The sequence below is a fragment of the Silurus meridionalis genome, chromosome 8, assembly GCF_014805685.1.
Source record: "Silurus meridionalis isolate SWU-2019-XX chromosome 8, ASM1480568v1, whole genome shotgun sequence".
NCBI lineage: Eukaryota > Metazoa > Chordata > Actinopteri > Siluriformes > Siluridae > Silurus > Silurus meridionalis.
Window position 1 is genome coordinate 27,489,379 of NC_060891.1, and position 17,034 is coordinate 27,506,412.

The 17,034-nt window shown below is 34.4% G+C and overlaps 1 protein-coding gene across 6 annotated transcripts in view; it reads right to left on the reverse strand.

Moving 5' to 3' along the window:
• LOC124390440 (deleted in malignant brain tumors 1 protein-like) overlaps positions 1 to 15,168 on the reverse strand; it is a 23,672-nt gene extending 8,504 nt beyond the window's left edge. For 2 of the 6 annotated variants that reach the window (XM_046856373.1, XM_046856372.1), the window contains exons 1-25: positions 15,021 to 15,168; positions 13,050 to 13,097; positions 12,811 to 12,970; positions 12,197 to 12,393; positions 12,057 to 12,065; positions 11,881 to 11,895; positions 10,904 to 10,939; positions 10,705 to 10,740; positions 9,426 to 9,461; positions 7,041 to 7,139; positions 6,873 to 6,899; positions 6,673 to 6,702; positions 6,067 to 6,165; positions 4,632 to 4,661; positions 4,453 to 4,482; positions 4,230 to 4,328; positions 3,849 to 3,875; positions 3,649 to 3,678; positions 3,116 to 3,214; positions 1,958 to 1,987; positions 1,794 to 1,823; positions 1,561 to 1,659; positions 1,158 to 1,184; positions 958 to 987; positions 409 to 513 (exon numbers count right to left, since the gene is read on the reverse strand). In XM_046856373.1, the coding sequence (XP_046712329.1) occupies positions 409 to 513; positions 958 to 987; positions 1,158 to 1,184; positions 1,561 to 1,659; positions 1,794 to 1,823; positions 1,958 to 1,987; positions 3,116 to 3,214; positions 3,649 to 3,678; positions 3,849 to 3,875; positions 4,230 to 4,328; positions 4,453 to 4,482; positions 4,632 to 4,661; positions 6,067 to 6,165; positions 6,673 to 6,702; positions 6,873 to 6,899; positions 7,041 to 7,139; positions 9,426 to 9,461; positions 10,705 to 10,740; positions 10,904 to 10,939; positions 11,881 to 11,895; positions 12,057 to 12,065; positions 12,197 to 12,393; positions 12,811 to 12,970; positions 13,050 to 13,097; positions 15,021 to 15,090 (1,498 nt within the window). In that variant the 5' untranslated portion in view covers positions 15,091 to 15,168. The remainder of the gene's footprint in view (positions 1 to 408; positions 514 to 957; positions 988 to 1,157; positions 1,185 to 1,560; positions 1,660 to 1,793; positions 1,824 to 1,957; positions 1,988 to 3,115; positions 3,215 to 3,648; positions 3,679 to 3,848; positions 3,876 to 4,229; positions 4,329 to 4,452; positions 4,483 to 4,631; positions 4,662 to 6,066; positions 6,166 to 6,672; positions 6,703 to 6,872; positions 6,900 to 7,040; positions 7,140 to 9,425; positions 9,462 to 10,704; positions 10,741 to 10,903; positions 10,940 to 11,880; positions 11,896 to 12,056; positions 12,066 to 12,196; positions 12,394 to 12,810; positions 12,971 to 13,049; positions 13,098 to 15,020) is intronic. The other 4 variants (XM_046856374.1, XM_046856375.1, XM_046856376.1 and 1 more) reach the window with 4 other exon arrangements.
• Between the last annotated feature and the right edge of the window lie 1,866 nt (positions 15,169 to 17,034).

A 17,034-nucleotide genomic window follows, 5' to 3' on the forward strand; every position in this document is an offset into this window, starting at 1 on the left:
CATTTTTGGATGTTGTAACATGAAATTCTCCATTCACTAGAAGACCAAAACCTGTTCCAACATGAAAATGCCCCTGTGCACAAAGCTCCATGAAGATATTCTTCACATGAGTTGGAGTGGAGGATCTCCTGCTCTAGAGCTACAAACCTATTGATCATGAATAAATGTGAACGCTGACAGCACCTCAGATCTCCTCACCTCATCTACATCAGTACCTGACTTTACTAACACCCTTGTGGCTGAATGAATCTTCACAAAATCTAGTGGAACATCATCTAAGAAGAGTAGACTAAATGTGAAATGGGACATTTAAGAAGAAGCACATGCAAATGTTCTGGCGTCAAAATCAAACCCAAAAACAGAGATACAGTTTACATCAAACAGATTTTATTCAGATTTTGTTCTTACTGTAATAATCGTGACAGCAGTTTCCGTAGTAAAGGCAGGAGCTCTGGCAGGAACAGGCGCCGAAATTGTAGCCGCAGTTATTCATGCAGGAATAAGCAGCTACGGCTAATAATAATAATAATAATAATAATAATAATAATAAATTAAATAATAATACATTTTATAATAATAATAATAAGAATAATAATAATAATAATAATGAAAGGATACTGAAGTGTTACGGTTCAGTAAACATGCTGATGCTCAAACTAATATCTAACCTGCAAAACCATTGTAACTAATATATTAATGTTAAAATATTGTTTGTTAATTAATTAAATCACTAAATTCCAAAAAAATTGGGACACTGTATTTAATATAAACATAAAACATATTTTCACATTTTATAAATTCATTTTTTTTTCACTGTACAACAATATTAAATGTTGAAATGAGAAAATGCACCATTTTAAGAAAAAATATGTAAATGAAAAATATCCAAAACTCTTTAATATTAATGTTGTTTCAGAATATTATCCAGTACATCAGTATTCAGTACAAACACTTCACCTGTTGTTGAAAAGGCGTCGGTCGTCGTGGCTGTTCAAACAGAGTGAGAGAATATTCGATAAGATAAAGTTTGACACAAAGACAAAATGTTTGAAATAAAATGAAGGAAAATTCTTATAATTGGATACAAAACAAACACAAAGGAGAAACATCACTTTCACTGAGAATGGAAAGAGACATTTCGGGGGTCTCATGTTTACCTGAATCCGTTGTGGGGGCACAATAATCTATATGGACAATGATAAAGAAGTGAACGTCAGATTTACGTTATTATTATTATCTTTTTAAATAACTGTGTATTTTACAGTATGAACAAGAAGAAAAAAATCTATTAGAATAATCTAATAATATTTTAGTTAAAAGCATATTACTCCTTAAATCTCGCAAAGAGCATTATGGTTGTTGTAAAAGGCATAAATAAAATATTTTAATTATTATAATAGTCATATTTATTATTATTATTATTATATACCATTATTTTATAAAATATATTTTTTATTATAATTATTATTATTGAGTTTTTTTTAATGCAGGCTAAATTTGCTTTATTATATTTAAATGATTTGTGTGTGTGTTTAATACATTAAGTCATGTTTGTCTTACAGTAATAATCATGACAGCAGTGTCCAGAGTACTGGCAGGAGCTGGTGCAGGAACAGATACCACCATCATACCCACAACGATCCCTGCAGCTAATGTAGTCTAAAAAAAAAAAAAAAAAAACAAAAAAAAAAAAGAAATTTATTAATAATAATAAAGCTCACATTTAATACTTTCAAAGTCAGCTAACGATTATTTCTTTATCAGTAGATCAATATTCAATAGTGAACCCTCACCCTCTGTCAGTGTTTTTACTGTCGTCGTGGCTGGAAGAAACAATGGCCCAATAGATATTTACAGGTTTGGAAAAATACAAAAGAAAGAATTGTACTGGAGTGAGGGAAACATTAAAAAGGGGAAAACAGCAGTAAGAATTGAGAAACGTTAAAGAAATGTTTACCTGGTTGTTCTGTGGTGCTGAAACAATAGTCTACATGGATGATTATAAAAAGGGAAATGGGGAAAAAAAGGAATATTATTTATATGTAAAACATCACGTTTCTGTCAGCCTACATTTTTTGTAAACTGTCACGAGCTTCATAATGATTTATTCTATCAACAAAGTAACAAGAAATGCAAAAGAGTTGTAATAAATAAATAAATAAATAAAAACATTTTATCTTCTTTTTCTTTTAGCTTCTCCCATTAGGGGGCGCCACAGTGGATCATCCGTCTCCATACCCCCCTGTCCTCTACATCTGCCTCTTTCACACCAACTACCTTCATGTCTTCCCTCATCACATCCATAAACCTCCTCCTTGGTCTTCCTCTTTTCCTCCTTCCTGGTGGCTCCATCCTCAGCATTCTCCTACTGATATACCCCATGTCTCTCCTCTGCACATGTCCAAACCACCTCAATCTCACCTCCCTCACCTTGTCTCTAAAACGTCCTACATGCACTGTCCCTCTAATAAACTCATTTCTAATCCTGTCCATCGTCGTCACTCCCAACGAACATCTCAACATCTTCAGCTCTGCTACCTCCAGCTCCACCTCCTGTCTTTTACTCAATGCCACTGTCTCTAATCCATACAACATCTCAGGTCTCACCACAGTCCTATAAACTTTCCCTTTCACTCTCACAGATACTCTTCTATCACAAATCACTCCTGCTATCACTCTTCTCCACCCACTCCACCCTGCCTGCACTCTTTTCTTCACTTCTCTAACACACTCTCCATTACTTTGCACTGTTGACCCCAGGTACCTGAACTCCTAAACCTTCTCCACCTCTTCACCCTGTAACCGCACCCCTCCACTGCCCTCCCTCTCATTCACACACATGTACTCTGTCTTACTCCTACAGACTTTCAATCTCCTTCTCCACCTGCTCCCTACTCTCACCACTAATCACAATATCATCCACAAACATCATAGTCCAGGGAGACTTCTGTCTGACCTCGTCCTTCAACATGTCCATCACCACTGCAAACAGGAAAAGGCTCAGAGCCGATCCTTGATGCAGTCCAACAAATTTAAATGTTCTAGGGTTAAAATCAAACCCAAAAACAGAGATACAGTTTACATCAAACAGATTTTATTCAGATTTTGTTCTTACTGTAATAATCGTGACAGCAGTTTCCGTAGTAAAGGCAGGAGCTCTGACAGGAACAGGCGCCGAAATTGTAGCCGCAGTTATTCATGCAGGAATAATCAGCTACGGCAAATAATAATAATAATAATTCATTAATTAATTAAATAATAAGAATAATAAGAATAAGAATAATAATAATAAGAATGAAAGGATACTGAAGTGTTACGGTTCAGTAAACATGCTGATGCTCGAACTAATATCTAACCTGCAAAACCATTGTAACTAATATATTAATGTTAAAATATTGTTTGTTAATTAATTAAATCCCTAAATTCTAAAAAATTGGGACACTGTATTTAATATAAACATAAAACACATATTTTCACATTTTATAAATTCATTTTATTTTTTCACTGTACAACAATATTAAATGTTGAAATGAGAAAATGCACCATTTTAAGGAAAAATATGTAAATGAAAAATATCCAAAACTCTTTAATATTAATGTTGTTTCAGAATATTATCCAGTACATCAGTATTCAGTACAAACACTTCACCTGTTGTCAAAAAGGCGTCGGTCGTCGTGGCTGTTCAAACAGAGTGAGAGAATATTCGATAAGATAAAGTTTGACACAAAGACAAAATGTTTGAAATAAAATGAAGGAAAATTCTTATAATTGGATACAAAACAAACACAAAGGAGAAACATCACTTTCACTGAGAATGGAAAGAGACATTTCGGGGGTCTCATGTTTACCTGAATCCGTTGTGGGGGCACAATAATCTATATGGACAATGATAAAGAAGTGAACGTCAGATTTACGTTATTATTATTATCATTTGAAATAACTGTGTATTTTATAATAATATTAGAATAATCTAATAATATTTTAGTTAAAAGCATATTACTCCTTAAATCTCGCAAAGAGCATTATGGTTGTTGTAAAAGGCATAAATGAAATATTTTAATTATTATAATAATCATATTTATTATTTTTATATGTCTTTATTTTATAAAATATTTGTATTATTATTTTTTTAATTAATTTTTTATTCATTTTAATGCAGGCTAAATTTGCTTTATTATATTTAAATGATTTGTGTGTGTGTTTAATACATTAAGTCATGTTTGTCTTACAGTAATAATCATGACAGCAGTGTCCAGAGTACTGGCAGGAGCTGGTGCAGGAACAGATACCACCATCATACCCACAACGATCCCTGCAGCTAATGTAGTCTAAAAAAAAAAACGGAAATGAAATGATGATAAACAAACAAAGCTCAGATTTAATAAATGAATTCAAAGTGAGCTAAGGATTATTTCTTTATCAGAATATCAATATTCAATAGTGAACCCTCACCCACTATCGGTGTTTCTACTGTTGTTGTAGCTGCAAGAGACAATGGCCCAATAGATATTTACAGGTTTGGAAAAATACAAAGGAAAGAATTGAAAAAGAAAGAATTGTACTGGAGTGAGGGAAACATTAAAAAGGGGAAAACAGCAGTAAGAATTGAGAAACGTTAAAGAAATGTTTACCTGGTTGTTCTGTGGTGCTGAAACAATAGTCTACATGGATGATTATAAAAAGGGAAATGGGGAAAAAAAGGAATATTATTTATATGTAAAACATCATGTTTCTGTCAGCCTACATTTTTTGTAAACTGTCACGAGCTTCATAATGATTTATTCTATCAACAAAGTAACAAGAAATGCAAAAAAGTGTAGGATCTTCTTCTTTTTTTAGCTGCTCCCATTAGGGGGCACCACAGTGGATCATTTGTCTCCATACCCCTCTGTCCTCTACATCTGCCTCTTTTAATCCGTCTACCTGCATGTCTTCTTTCACCACATCCATGAACCTCCTTCTTGGTCTTCCTCTTTTCCTCCTTCCTGGTGTCTCCATCCTCAGCATTCTCCTACTGATATACCCCATGTCCCTCCTCTGCACATGTCCAAACCATCTCAATCTCACCTCCCTCACCTCGTCTCCAAAACGTCCTACATGCGCTGTTCCTCTAATAAACTCATTTCTGATCCTGTCCATCGTCGTCACTCCCAACGAACATCTCAACATCTTCAGCTCTGCTACCTCCAGCTCCACCTCCTGTCTTTTACTTAATGTCACTGTCTCTAAACCATACAACATCTCAGGTCTCACCACAGTCCTATAAACTTTCCCTTTCACTCTCACAGATACTCTTCTATCACAAATCACTCCTGCTATCACTCTTCTCCACCCACTCCACCCTGCCTGCACTCTTTTCTTCTCTTCTCTAACACACTCTCCATTACTGTGCACTGTTGACCCCAGGTACCTGAACTTCACCACCTTCTCCACCTCTTCTCCCTGCAACCGCACCCCTCCACTGCCCCCCTCTCATTCACACACATGTACTCTGTCTTACTCCTACAGGCTTTCATTCTCCTTCTCTCCAGCATGTACCTCCACCTCTCCAGGATCTTCTCCACCTGCTCCCTTCTCTCACCACAAATCACAATATCATCCGCAAACATCATAGTTCAGGGAGACTTCTGTCTGACCTCGTCCTTCAACATGTCCATCACCACTGCAAACAGGAAATGGCTTAGAGCCGATCCTTGATGCAGTCCAACCTTCACCTTGAACCAGTCTGTAGTTCCAACTGCACACTTCACTGCTGTCACACTGTCCTCATACATGTCCTGCACCACCATCACATACTTCTCTTACAATACACCTCATACAATACCACATCTCCTCTCTCCACCCCGCCATACGCTTTCTCTAAATCCACAAACACATAAACACTCTTATACGTCACCCTCTGCTCCTCCTTCTTCTTAAATTAAGTATTTACCACTGCCATTTCCGTCCTTTTAGCAAAACAACCAAACATTTTATAACAAATTAAAATGTTCTTGGGTTAAAATCAAACCCAAAAACAGAGATACAGTTTACATCAAACAGATTTTATTCAGATTTTGTTCTTACTGTAATAATCGTGACAGCAGTTTCCGTAGTAAAGGCAGGAGCTCTGGCAGGAACAGGCGCCGAAATTGTAGCCGCAGTTATTCATGCAGGAATAAGCAGCTACGGCAAATAATAATAATAATAATTAATTAATTAATTCAATAATAATAATAATAATAATAATAATAATAATAATAATAATAATAATAATAATTAATTAATTAATTCAATAATAATAATAATAATAATAATAATAATAATAATAATAATAATTAATTAATTAATTAATTAATTCAATAATAATAATAATAATAATAATAATAATAATAATAATAATAATAATAATAATGAAAGGATACTGAAGCAAAACCATTGTAACTAATATATTAATGTTAAAATATTGTTTGTTAATTACTTAAATCCCTAAATTCCAAAAAATCGGGACACTGTATTTAATATAAACACAAAAAACATATTTTTACATTTTATAAAACCTTTTTTCACTGTACAACAATATTGAATGTTGAAACGAGGAAATGCACCATTTTAAGGAAAAAATTTAAATAAAAAATTATCATCAATTATCAATATTATCCAGTACATCAGTATTCAGTACAAACACTTCACCTGTTGTCGGGAGAAACACCTCAGTCGTGGCTGTTCAAACAGAGTGAGAGAATATTCGATAAGATAAAGTTTGACACAAAGACAAAATGTTTGAAATAAAATAAAGGAAAATTCTTATAATTGGATACAAAACAAACACAAAGCAGAAACATCAATTTCACTGAGAATAAAAAGAGACATTTCGGGGGTCTGATGTTTACCTGATTCCGTTGTGGGGGAACAATAATCTATATGGACAATGATAAAGAAGTGAACGTCAGATTTACGTTATTATTATTATTATCATTTAATAACCATCTATTTTACAGTATAAACAAAAGAATGAGAAGAAGAAAAAAAAATTGAAAAATACATTAAAAGCTTCTCACCGTAAAAATCATGACAGCAGGTTCCGCGGTACTGACAGAATATGTCACAGGAACACCTGCCGAAATGAACGCCGCAGGAATTCCGGCAGGAAAAATAAGCTAGAACACAAAGTACATCAGAATTATACAGTAACTGATCACATGATGTTTTATGTGAACAGGATTTCCAGGAAACTTCACGATCATACGTGTGATTAAACCCTCGTCTCAGACATGTCTGGATATTTATCAGTGCTTCTTCATTTCACTGATATGGAAAAGAAATGGCACAATAAACACTTACAAAGTAATAAGAGAAAAATAACAGAGCCTGAACTAAAAAGTGTGGAAAAGTGTGTCGAAACTCTTTATGGTGTTTGTGACACGTTTCTATTGAATCTACGGAACAAACTATGTAAAACATAAAAACACAGCAATGTGAGAGTGAATGAGTGGATGAAGTTCTGTGGAGTCCAAATGGGACGTTTTTTTTTTGTTTCTGCCAAAAGAACTTTTGAAAGAAGAACAGGAGAGAAGATGTGATCAGACTCCCTCACCCTCACACTCACACATGGAGGTGGAAGTTTAATGGTTTGGGGTTGTTTTGGAGCAGTGAAGATTCCGAAAAGTGAAAGGAATCCTGAACCATCATGGCTCCCATTCCGTAATTCTACACTGTGCAGTTGCATCTGGACTGCGGCTCATTGGAAGCGTCTTCACCGTACAACAAGACGATGAGCCGAAACACGTCTGAGTTCTGTACGTGTTATTTAGAGAGCAGACAGACGTCTGGAGTGATATCTATCATGGAACCACCTGCCCAGTCACCACACCTGACTCCATCTAGTGAAGAACATCTCTGTAGAGTTTTTAAAGAAATATTTCAGCTGAACATCTGGAGGAACACCAGATGCTGAAAGTGTGTAAAGATGTTCTTCATGCTAAAAAAAAGATTTTTTTTAAATAAAAATAAAGTGGAACATTTGGACGTTTATAGGTTTGGTGAAATCTGCAGACGTTAAATTACAAAGTTTGTTTCATGGAAACAAAAGGAACATGCTCGTGTCTCTCAAACACCATAAAACACTCAGAGTTTCCACACTTTTCACAGGAACTGCATCAGATTATATGATTAAGTTTGAAGAACAGCAGCCCATAAATGTTTCAAGAACAATTCAAATATATGACATTTTTTAAAGGTCCCAGGTTGGTGTGGTTTCATCTTTATAAATAAACAAATAAATCAATCAAACAATAAATTAATTAATTAATTAATTACTAAATCAATACATAAATAAATAAATAAATAAATAAATAAATAAATAAATAAATAAAACATTGTGTAAAGGGAAAACATTTCGCTTATGTCTAAAGTCTTTCAAAATACGATTTATACATTCATTACATTTTTTATTGTAATTACTTTCTCATCTCATACGGTGTAGTTTCAGCTTCATTTAAATACATTTTTACAAATATAATGCATATTTCTAAAGTATATTTTTATATTATTATTTGATTATAATAGAGTTCAGTGGTGGACGAAGCACACAAACAATGTAGTCGAGTTAAAGTAGAGATACAGAAGGTAAAATATTCCTCCAGTAACAGTTAAAGTGTCCCTTTAAACTTTCACTTTAACTGTGATTTATTATAACTATAATGTTCTTATTTTCATTTTTATCACAAGACTCTTCACTTAATCACCTCAGTTTCTGTGTAAAGACTCGAATGTGACTCTCAGCACACTGATCTATTAATAGAATGATATTAATGACTCAAACACTGATTGATTTCTATTACAATCATCATGAACCCAAAACCTTCTTTTCTACTACTTAAAAATAAAACGTGTAAATGAGGTCACGTGTGTTGTGGTGAGTTTGAGTCTGGAGTTTCTTCATCATTTATTTCTTTCTAAATGTTCTGCTTGATGTTGAACTGATGCTGAACTGTATGTTGGTGATCAGTAGATACCCCAAGCGCAGATCAGAACACGTGTAAAACAGAGCGTGCGCTCGATCCTGATTGGTGACTCGCCACGTGTTTCACCAGTTTTTATCCTCATTAATAAAAAGAAACGACTGATTACACCAAAAATGTAGTCGAGTTAAAAAGTCAAATATTTGACTTTGAAATGTGGTGAAGTTACAATAAAAGCTACTTAAGTTGCTTCCTTAATGTCCAACACTGATAATATAATATATACACACCTGTTGTCGTCTCATATGGTACAGTTTCATCTTTTTTAATATAAAATAATAAAAATAATGAAATACATACATACATACATACAAACATATATACATCAAATGTGAATATATTTGCATAATTCTAAAGTCTTTCTTTTTATTATTAGTTTATTATACTAGAGTTTTACAAAATTATACTATAACATTTACACACCTGTTGCCGACTCTGAGGGTGGTGTGGTTTCATATGCTAATGGAGAAAAAAAAACATGTAATTAAACATGTGTAAAGAAATTTTTTTAATTATTTATAATTGATTTCTAACTTAAACACACAGTTGTGAGTCCTGATCCATATAATATTATTACATAGAAAAAGGGCAGCACTCAGTACTCAGGCTACACTCACACACCAGCTGACATTCAATTCAACATGCAAAACTGTTAAATAAAAGCAGATTTTTAATAGTATTTATAATATGCTTCTATTTATCAGTTCAGGGACGAAACATCAGTTTATACAATATTATATGCCGTGTTCATGATGATTTTCAAACTACATAAATATTTCATTAAATCAATCAAGAAAATATATGAATAAATGTATTTTTATTTTTAAATGTAGTATCATTTAATAAATATTGTATAGTATAATATAAATGCACTATAGAAAGACGGAATAAACTGTATCAAGCATTTTAAAGAGACCAAAAATGTTTAAAAAGTGTATTAATATATTATTATTATTATTATTATTATTATTATTATTATTATCATTATCATTATTGTTGTTTTTTTATAGTTTTTTATAGTTAAAAATAAAATATTATATGAAGTTATTCTGCCATCTTATCATCAGCTCTCAGTCAGTTGGGAGCAACAACAAAACTTTCACTTTAACTGTGATTTATTATAACTATAATGTTCTTATTTTAATTTTTATCACAAGACTCTTCACTGAATCACCTCAGTTTATGTGTAAAGACTCGAATGTGACTCTCAGCACACTGATCTATTAATAGAATGATATTAATGACTCAAACACTGATTGATTTCTATTACAATCATCATGAACCCAAAACTTTCTTTTCTACTACTTAAAAATAAAACGTGTAAATGAGGTCACGTGTGTTGTGGTGAGTTCGAGTCTGGAGTTTCTTCATCATTTATTCCTCTCTAAATGTTCTGCTTGATGTTGAACTGATGCTGAACTGTATGTTGGTGATCAGTAGATACACCAAGCGCCGATCAGAACACGTGTAAAACAGAGCGTGCACTCGATCCTGATTGGTGACTCGCCACGTGTTTCACCAGTTACGTTTTAATCCTCGTTAATAAAAAGAAACGACTGATTACATCAACAATGTAGTCGAGTAAAAAGTTAAATATTTGACTTTGAAATGTAGTGAAGTTACAATAAAAGCTACTTAAGTGCAGTAACAAATTACAATTGCTTCCCTAATGTCCAACACTGATAATATAATATATACACACCTGTTGTCGTCTCGTATGATCCTGTTTCAGTTTCAACTTTTCAAAAATAAAATAATAAAAATAATGAAATTCATACATACATATATACATACATATATACATCAAATGTGAATATATTTGCATAATTCTAAAGTCTTTCTTTTTATTATTAGTTTATTATACTAGAGTTTTACAAAATTATACTATAACATTTACACACCTGGTGTCGTTTCCCAGAGTGGTGTGGTTTCATATGCTAATGGAGAAAAAAAAAACATGTAATTAAACATGTGTAAAGAAATTTTTTTAATTATTTATAATTGATTTCTAACTTAAACACACAGTTGTGAGTCCTGATCCATATAATATTATTACATAGAAAAAGGGCAGCACTCAGTACTCAGGCTACACTCACACACCAGCTGACATTCAATTCAACATGCAAAACTGTTAAATAAATACTTGTAAACTGAATAAATGTTTTTCTTTTTAAATGTAGTATCATTTAATAAATATTGTATAGTATAATATAAATGCACTATAGAAAGACAGAATAAACTGTATCAAGCATTTTAAAGAGACCAAAAATGTTTAAAAAGTTTATTAATATATTATTATTATTATTATTATTATTATTATTATTATTGTTGATGTTTTTTTTATAGTTTTTTATTGTTAAAAATAAAATATTATATGAAGTTATTCTGCCATCTTATCATCAGTTGGGAGCAACAACCAACTACAACTACCAAAACCTCACACAATGTTTCTCCAAGCTCCATATTCTCTGCTAAGTAACGTTCAACCCGCCCACGTCTATACCCTTCCCAAGCCGTTTGTAACTGATGTTTAATTATTGAACATTTTTGTTCCTCTTGTTGTGTATTTCTGGTGCCTGTGGTTGTGGTTTGATTGTCGCCTGACCTTTGCTTGTTTTATTGAATACAGCTTTGCCTCCTGATTTCATTTATTCTGCCTGTATGTTATAAAGACTCTCTTTAACTCCACTTGCATCCACACAATCCCAGAACATTTAGACTTTTTTAAAGAAGCAAAATGAAAGAAATAATTAAACAAGATCAGTATTTGTTTAAATACTTGCGCCACAGTCTTTTTTTCAATTCTTCATTCTGTGTTTGTTTTTCTATCATCATGCATTTTTTTTATCTGTCTAGTTATACAATTTTATATTCATACCTGGTGGTGTTGTTCCTGAAAAAAGAAAAATAATTATAATTATATATATATATAAAATAGAGCGAGAGAGAGAGAGAGAGAGAGAGAGAGAGAGAGAGAGAGAGAGAGTGTGTGTGTATGTGTGTGTATGTGTGTGTGTGTGTGTGTTACAACATATATGTGTTTGTGTTTATTACCTGGAGAGTCTGAAAAAAAAGGAACAGAATATTTGTATTATTTTTTATTATTATTATGAACATGTACATTAAATCTATACATGTAAATAGAAAAGACGAGTTACAGCTGGACTGAAGTGTGTGTTGTGGAAGCAGCTCACCGCTGAAGTCCCAGCGTGCGACGAATCCTCCGCCGTTTACGTTGGCATCGCTGGAGAACTGCACAGTGAGAATATTCCCTGTCGAGTGGAAAGACCTCAGCTGTGATCCACACATTCTTCCCAATAACGGAGACGAAGATGACGGACCATCATACACATTCACAGCGTCGTACCTGCAGCCTGAACTCATCTCGATACTAAGAACACAAACACACACACACACACACACACACACACACACACACACACACACACACACTGGGTTGTACATTCAGATAGGACTTACCTCAACACTAAGAATAACACACACACACACACACACACACACACACACACACACACACAGAGACTGGGTTGTACATTCAGACAGGACTTTCCTCAATACTAAGAATAACACACACACACACACACACACACACACACACACTGGGTTGTACATTCAGACAGGACTTTCCTCAATACTAAGAATAACACACACACACACACACACACACACACACACACACACACACAGACATTGTCCAGATGTGTCTGATTCTAAAGCGGAGTGATGGAGCTGAGGTCAGAAAAAGGAGAAATGTCGAGTCGGATAAGAAGAAGAATCAATTATTTACTCGACGTATGAGAATCTCAGGATGATGAACTTCTGATTCCGGCTCTGGATGGTCCACGTGCAGTGAGCATAGTGCGGGTATCTGCTCGGGTAATTGGGGCTGGAGAATTCTCCTCCCGGGGCAGTGAAGTGTCCGCTACACGACCCTGGCGGCCATGACACTAATGAAACAGCCGTTATTATATTGTTAGAAAGTAGAACTTGGAAGTCGAAGTCGGAAGGACAAGATTAATCTTTTACCTGGATCTATGGTTGATTCAAACGGAGCTAGTGAAGCATCATAATCTGCTAAAGATCAGATTAGATTTGATTAGATTCGATTCGATTAGATTTAACTTTGACATTTACTAGCATTTAACAAAAAAAAAAACTATCATTTTTAACAATTTTTTCCCCAACTGGGACTGAGACTCCTTCCATAACAGATTATATGAAATTGAAAATGAAGAGTTTTTTAATTGTCACATTTTCATTATAGCGCAATGAAACTCTTTCTTCACTGTCGCAGCTTGGTATGAAGTCGGGGTCAGAGCACAGGGTCCGCTATCATACAGGGAGAACAGAAGGGCCTTGCTCAAGGGTCTAAGAGCGGCAGCTTGGCGATCCCAGGGCTTGAACCACTAACCACCTGATCAGTAACCCAAATCCTTAACCACTGAGCTCCCACATCCTCTTAAATAAATCATTACTTCTAGGTTCTGATTGGTCAGAAGATTGTTCTTTAGGGAAGCAGATCCGTCTGTAATTAAAGATTTTTTATTAACACGCTTGAACAGATTTCTATTGCAAAATCTTTTCAAAAACTAAACTTGTCATCAAAAACTTGTGTGGAAAGGAATGGATTCAAAATAATTGTTGATATGATGAAGTTTTCAGTAAAGGATATAATTGTTTAAGAATAATAGAAGGAGACTCCAGTTTCAGCTGTAAAGCTTGAAAAAGAAATTTTTTATTCTTTCATTGTCATTTTCTAATTGGTTGATTGTTTTAGTCAGAAATGAAAGTAATGAAGTTACTGTACTGTTAGGATTAAGATAGTTCTCACACCGGTTCTCTAAACACATTGCTATGTTGTGTGTTCAGTGTCTATAGGATCTTTATGATGTGAGTATATCAGGTACACAGGAAGTCTGTTATCTGCATTAAACTGAAGAAGAACGTGTGCTGTGTGATTCTTCTCTGATCAGAAAAGGCACCACAAGCATCGTAGATCACATGGGAAACCTCTCCAAGAATTAAGTTATGTTTGGGCATAATGAAAATCTAACATGTACTTAAGTAGATGTTTCTGGTATCTGTATCTAACTTCACAATTTATTTTTTTCAGACATTTTACCTTCTCTCGTTACATTTTTACACAAATATCTGTACTTTCCACTTCTTACATTTTCAGATTTGTTACTTTAGTTTTAATCTATTTGGTGACGCACACCACAGACGTAGACTATTGTTTCTGGAGCTCACAATGAGCAGGCAGAAGGCAGTAAGAAGTCTGAGGTTAACGTGGATGAGACAGAGGGAGTCAGTGATGAGAACATGACTGAGAACAGAGACATTCCTGATCACCTGATCATCATCATCTTTTCTCTGCTTGTGTTCTATATGGTGGATCTTCAGTCTGGATACATTCATTAGAGAACAACATCCTAAATTCTTCTGTATTAATATATTAATAAAAAGTGAGGTTCAGTTACAGTGTGACACTAAAACAGGTAGTAATAATCACTACTTTTTACTGAAGAACATCTCAGAGCCCAAACTTCTTTACTTTAACTTGAGTAAAAAAGTGCAGTCAGAACTTCAACTTTTACAAAAGTCTTTTAAAACATCAGTATCTGCACTTCTGCTGAGTGAAGGATGTGTGGACTTTTGCCACCTCTGGTTAGTACAGTATAACAGGAATAAAGCAATCATTTTATAAATATAAATCCATTTATAAATATATATATATGTACATTTATAAAGTACACTCTATGGACAGCAGTATTGGGACACCTGACATTACAGGACTTTAATGCAACTTTTTGAACAAAAAGCTTTTTTATATAAAACTGTTTTTGCATTAAATAAACAATATCCAGGTCTCAGTAAGTCTCATCTTAGTCTCTCAACCATCATTCGTTCTTGTAATCCATTCTCATTAAACAAAAATGCACAATGTTTGGACTATTTCATGACGAACACAAATAGAAGGCAAAAGCAGTGACTTACGCGTGGTGAACCCAGAGGCATGCCCCAACAGAGAGGAGCTGAGTAGAAATATCACAACTCCAAACTCCATCTTTTCTCACCTGCAGAAGTTTCAGCCTTCACAGAGGTTTATATAGCAAGGAAAAGCAGAAGTCAGATACTTCCTTATGACGCTCGTCTCCTGGAATATGCTGTAAAAGATATAGTGTGGGAATGGAGCACCTGCCAGGGTTTAATATTACTTATTGATTTCACCTGTCTGCATTCCACACCTTTGTGCTTAACAGGATTATGCAATAATGCAAACAAAGACCTTTATATCCCGAGTTAGAGGCATGCAATTGTACTGGGTTTCTTTGGATGCTGTGCACAAAGCGATATGGTTACACGGGTTGGAGTGGAAGTTCTTTAGCAGCCTGATGTAAAGCTCTGACCTCAACTTTACTGGGGTGAATTGGAATGCTGGCTCCACCCCAGTCCTCCAACACCGTCCTTACCCCCCAACACCGTTATGGTTAAATGAGCAGAATCTCTTAAATCTAGTGGAACATTTTCCCAAAAGAGTGAAAGTTCAAAGGCTCTGACCAAACATATGGTCAGGTTTGTGTGGGTGTCTATCGATCATTCGAGCTGTCTGTCTGTCTGTCTGTCTGTCTGTCTGTCTGTCTGTCTGTCTGTCTGTTCAATTAAATCTTGTTTATTTCTAGAGCACTTCAAACAATGGACATTGTCTCAAAACAGCTTTACAGAAATAAAGTGGTTATAAAGCTGTTTTAAAGAATGTATAAGTTTGTTCCTTATAATTTATAAAAGTTTATCCCTAATGAGCGAGGCAGTGGCGACTGTGGCAACATTTACATTTTCTTTTGTGGCATTTAGAAGAAGCTCGTGTTCAGAGCGAAACAAAAGTGCTTTGAGTCTCTATCAATGAATAAATCTACACTGGTACACTAGATTACAGACGTAAGATAAATCAGACTACAGCTCTGTTGAGAGGATTTTTTAATGTTAAAAACATAGCAAACCAGGAAAAGTGCTAATTTCTGTGTTTCAGGAGAAGGTAGGTCTTCACCTGTGGCTTGAAGATAGCCAGGGACTCTGTAAGGACGTCTAGGGAAAGTTCATTCCACCACCTCGGTGCCAGAACAGAGAAGAGCCTTGAAGTGTACTTACCTCTCATCCTACAATCTAGATAACATTACGCCTCCATCTCTTACGCCTAAATTATCATCAAATAACCAGATGCTTCACACGGCCACTGTCACAATACTGGCAGTTTCCGTCCATCTCAATTTTATTTATTTTTTTAAATATCAAAAGAAACGTGTAGCTTAGTCTTGGCTATTCACATATTCACGTGCTTGGAGATAAAAGAACAGACCATAATCACTTGATTGGATATACTGATTGCAAAAAGTAAAAAAAGTGAAAAGTACCCCAGGTAATGTCTCACCTGGTACAGAGAGTAAAAAACGCTCAAGTTCCACTTAACCTCCACATCATGTGGTCACTTGTGCACATCATAAAAACATTTCTTGTTGCTTTGATCAAATTGCGAAGGCTTTCGAACACTAATTTATCTGACTGTGTACGAGTGTCTGCTGTTTCCTACATTATCAATTGTTTCTGTCAAAATATATTATTCTGTTTCATCTGAAAAGTTTTAACCCCTAAACCATCTCAGCATCAGTTCATTGCATGTCACTGAATGCAGTTGTCATGATATGTCAAACTTAAATTTCTATATTACGTTTTTGTAAATGTGTCTAAAACTGATGCAGATGAATCTTCAGTGTCACTAATGAAAGCGAGTGATCAGCTGATTCTCTTTAACGGGTCAACATTGTATTTCATAAACATTTACAGCTTTACTTTTGACTTGACTGTTACTGGACACTGGACCGTCTCTGACACTGGGGACACTAAAAACGTTACATAAATGTCTTTTTAAAACTCCACCAGGACTGTAAATAGAACTTACATTACTTAATAAATATTAACAGTGTGAAATCCTGCTCTTTAGTTATAACTAAAT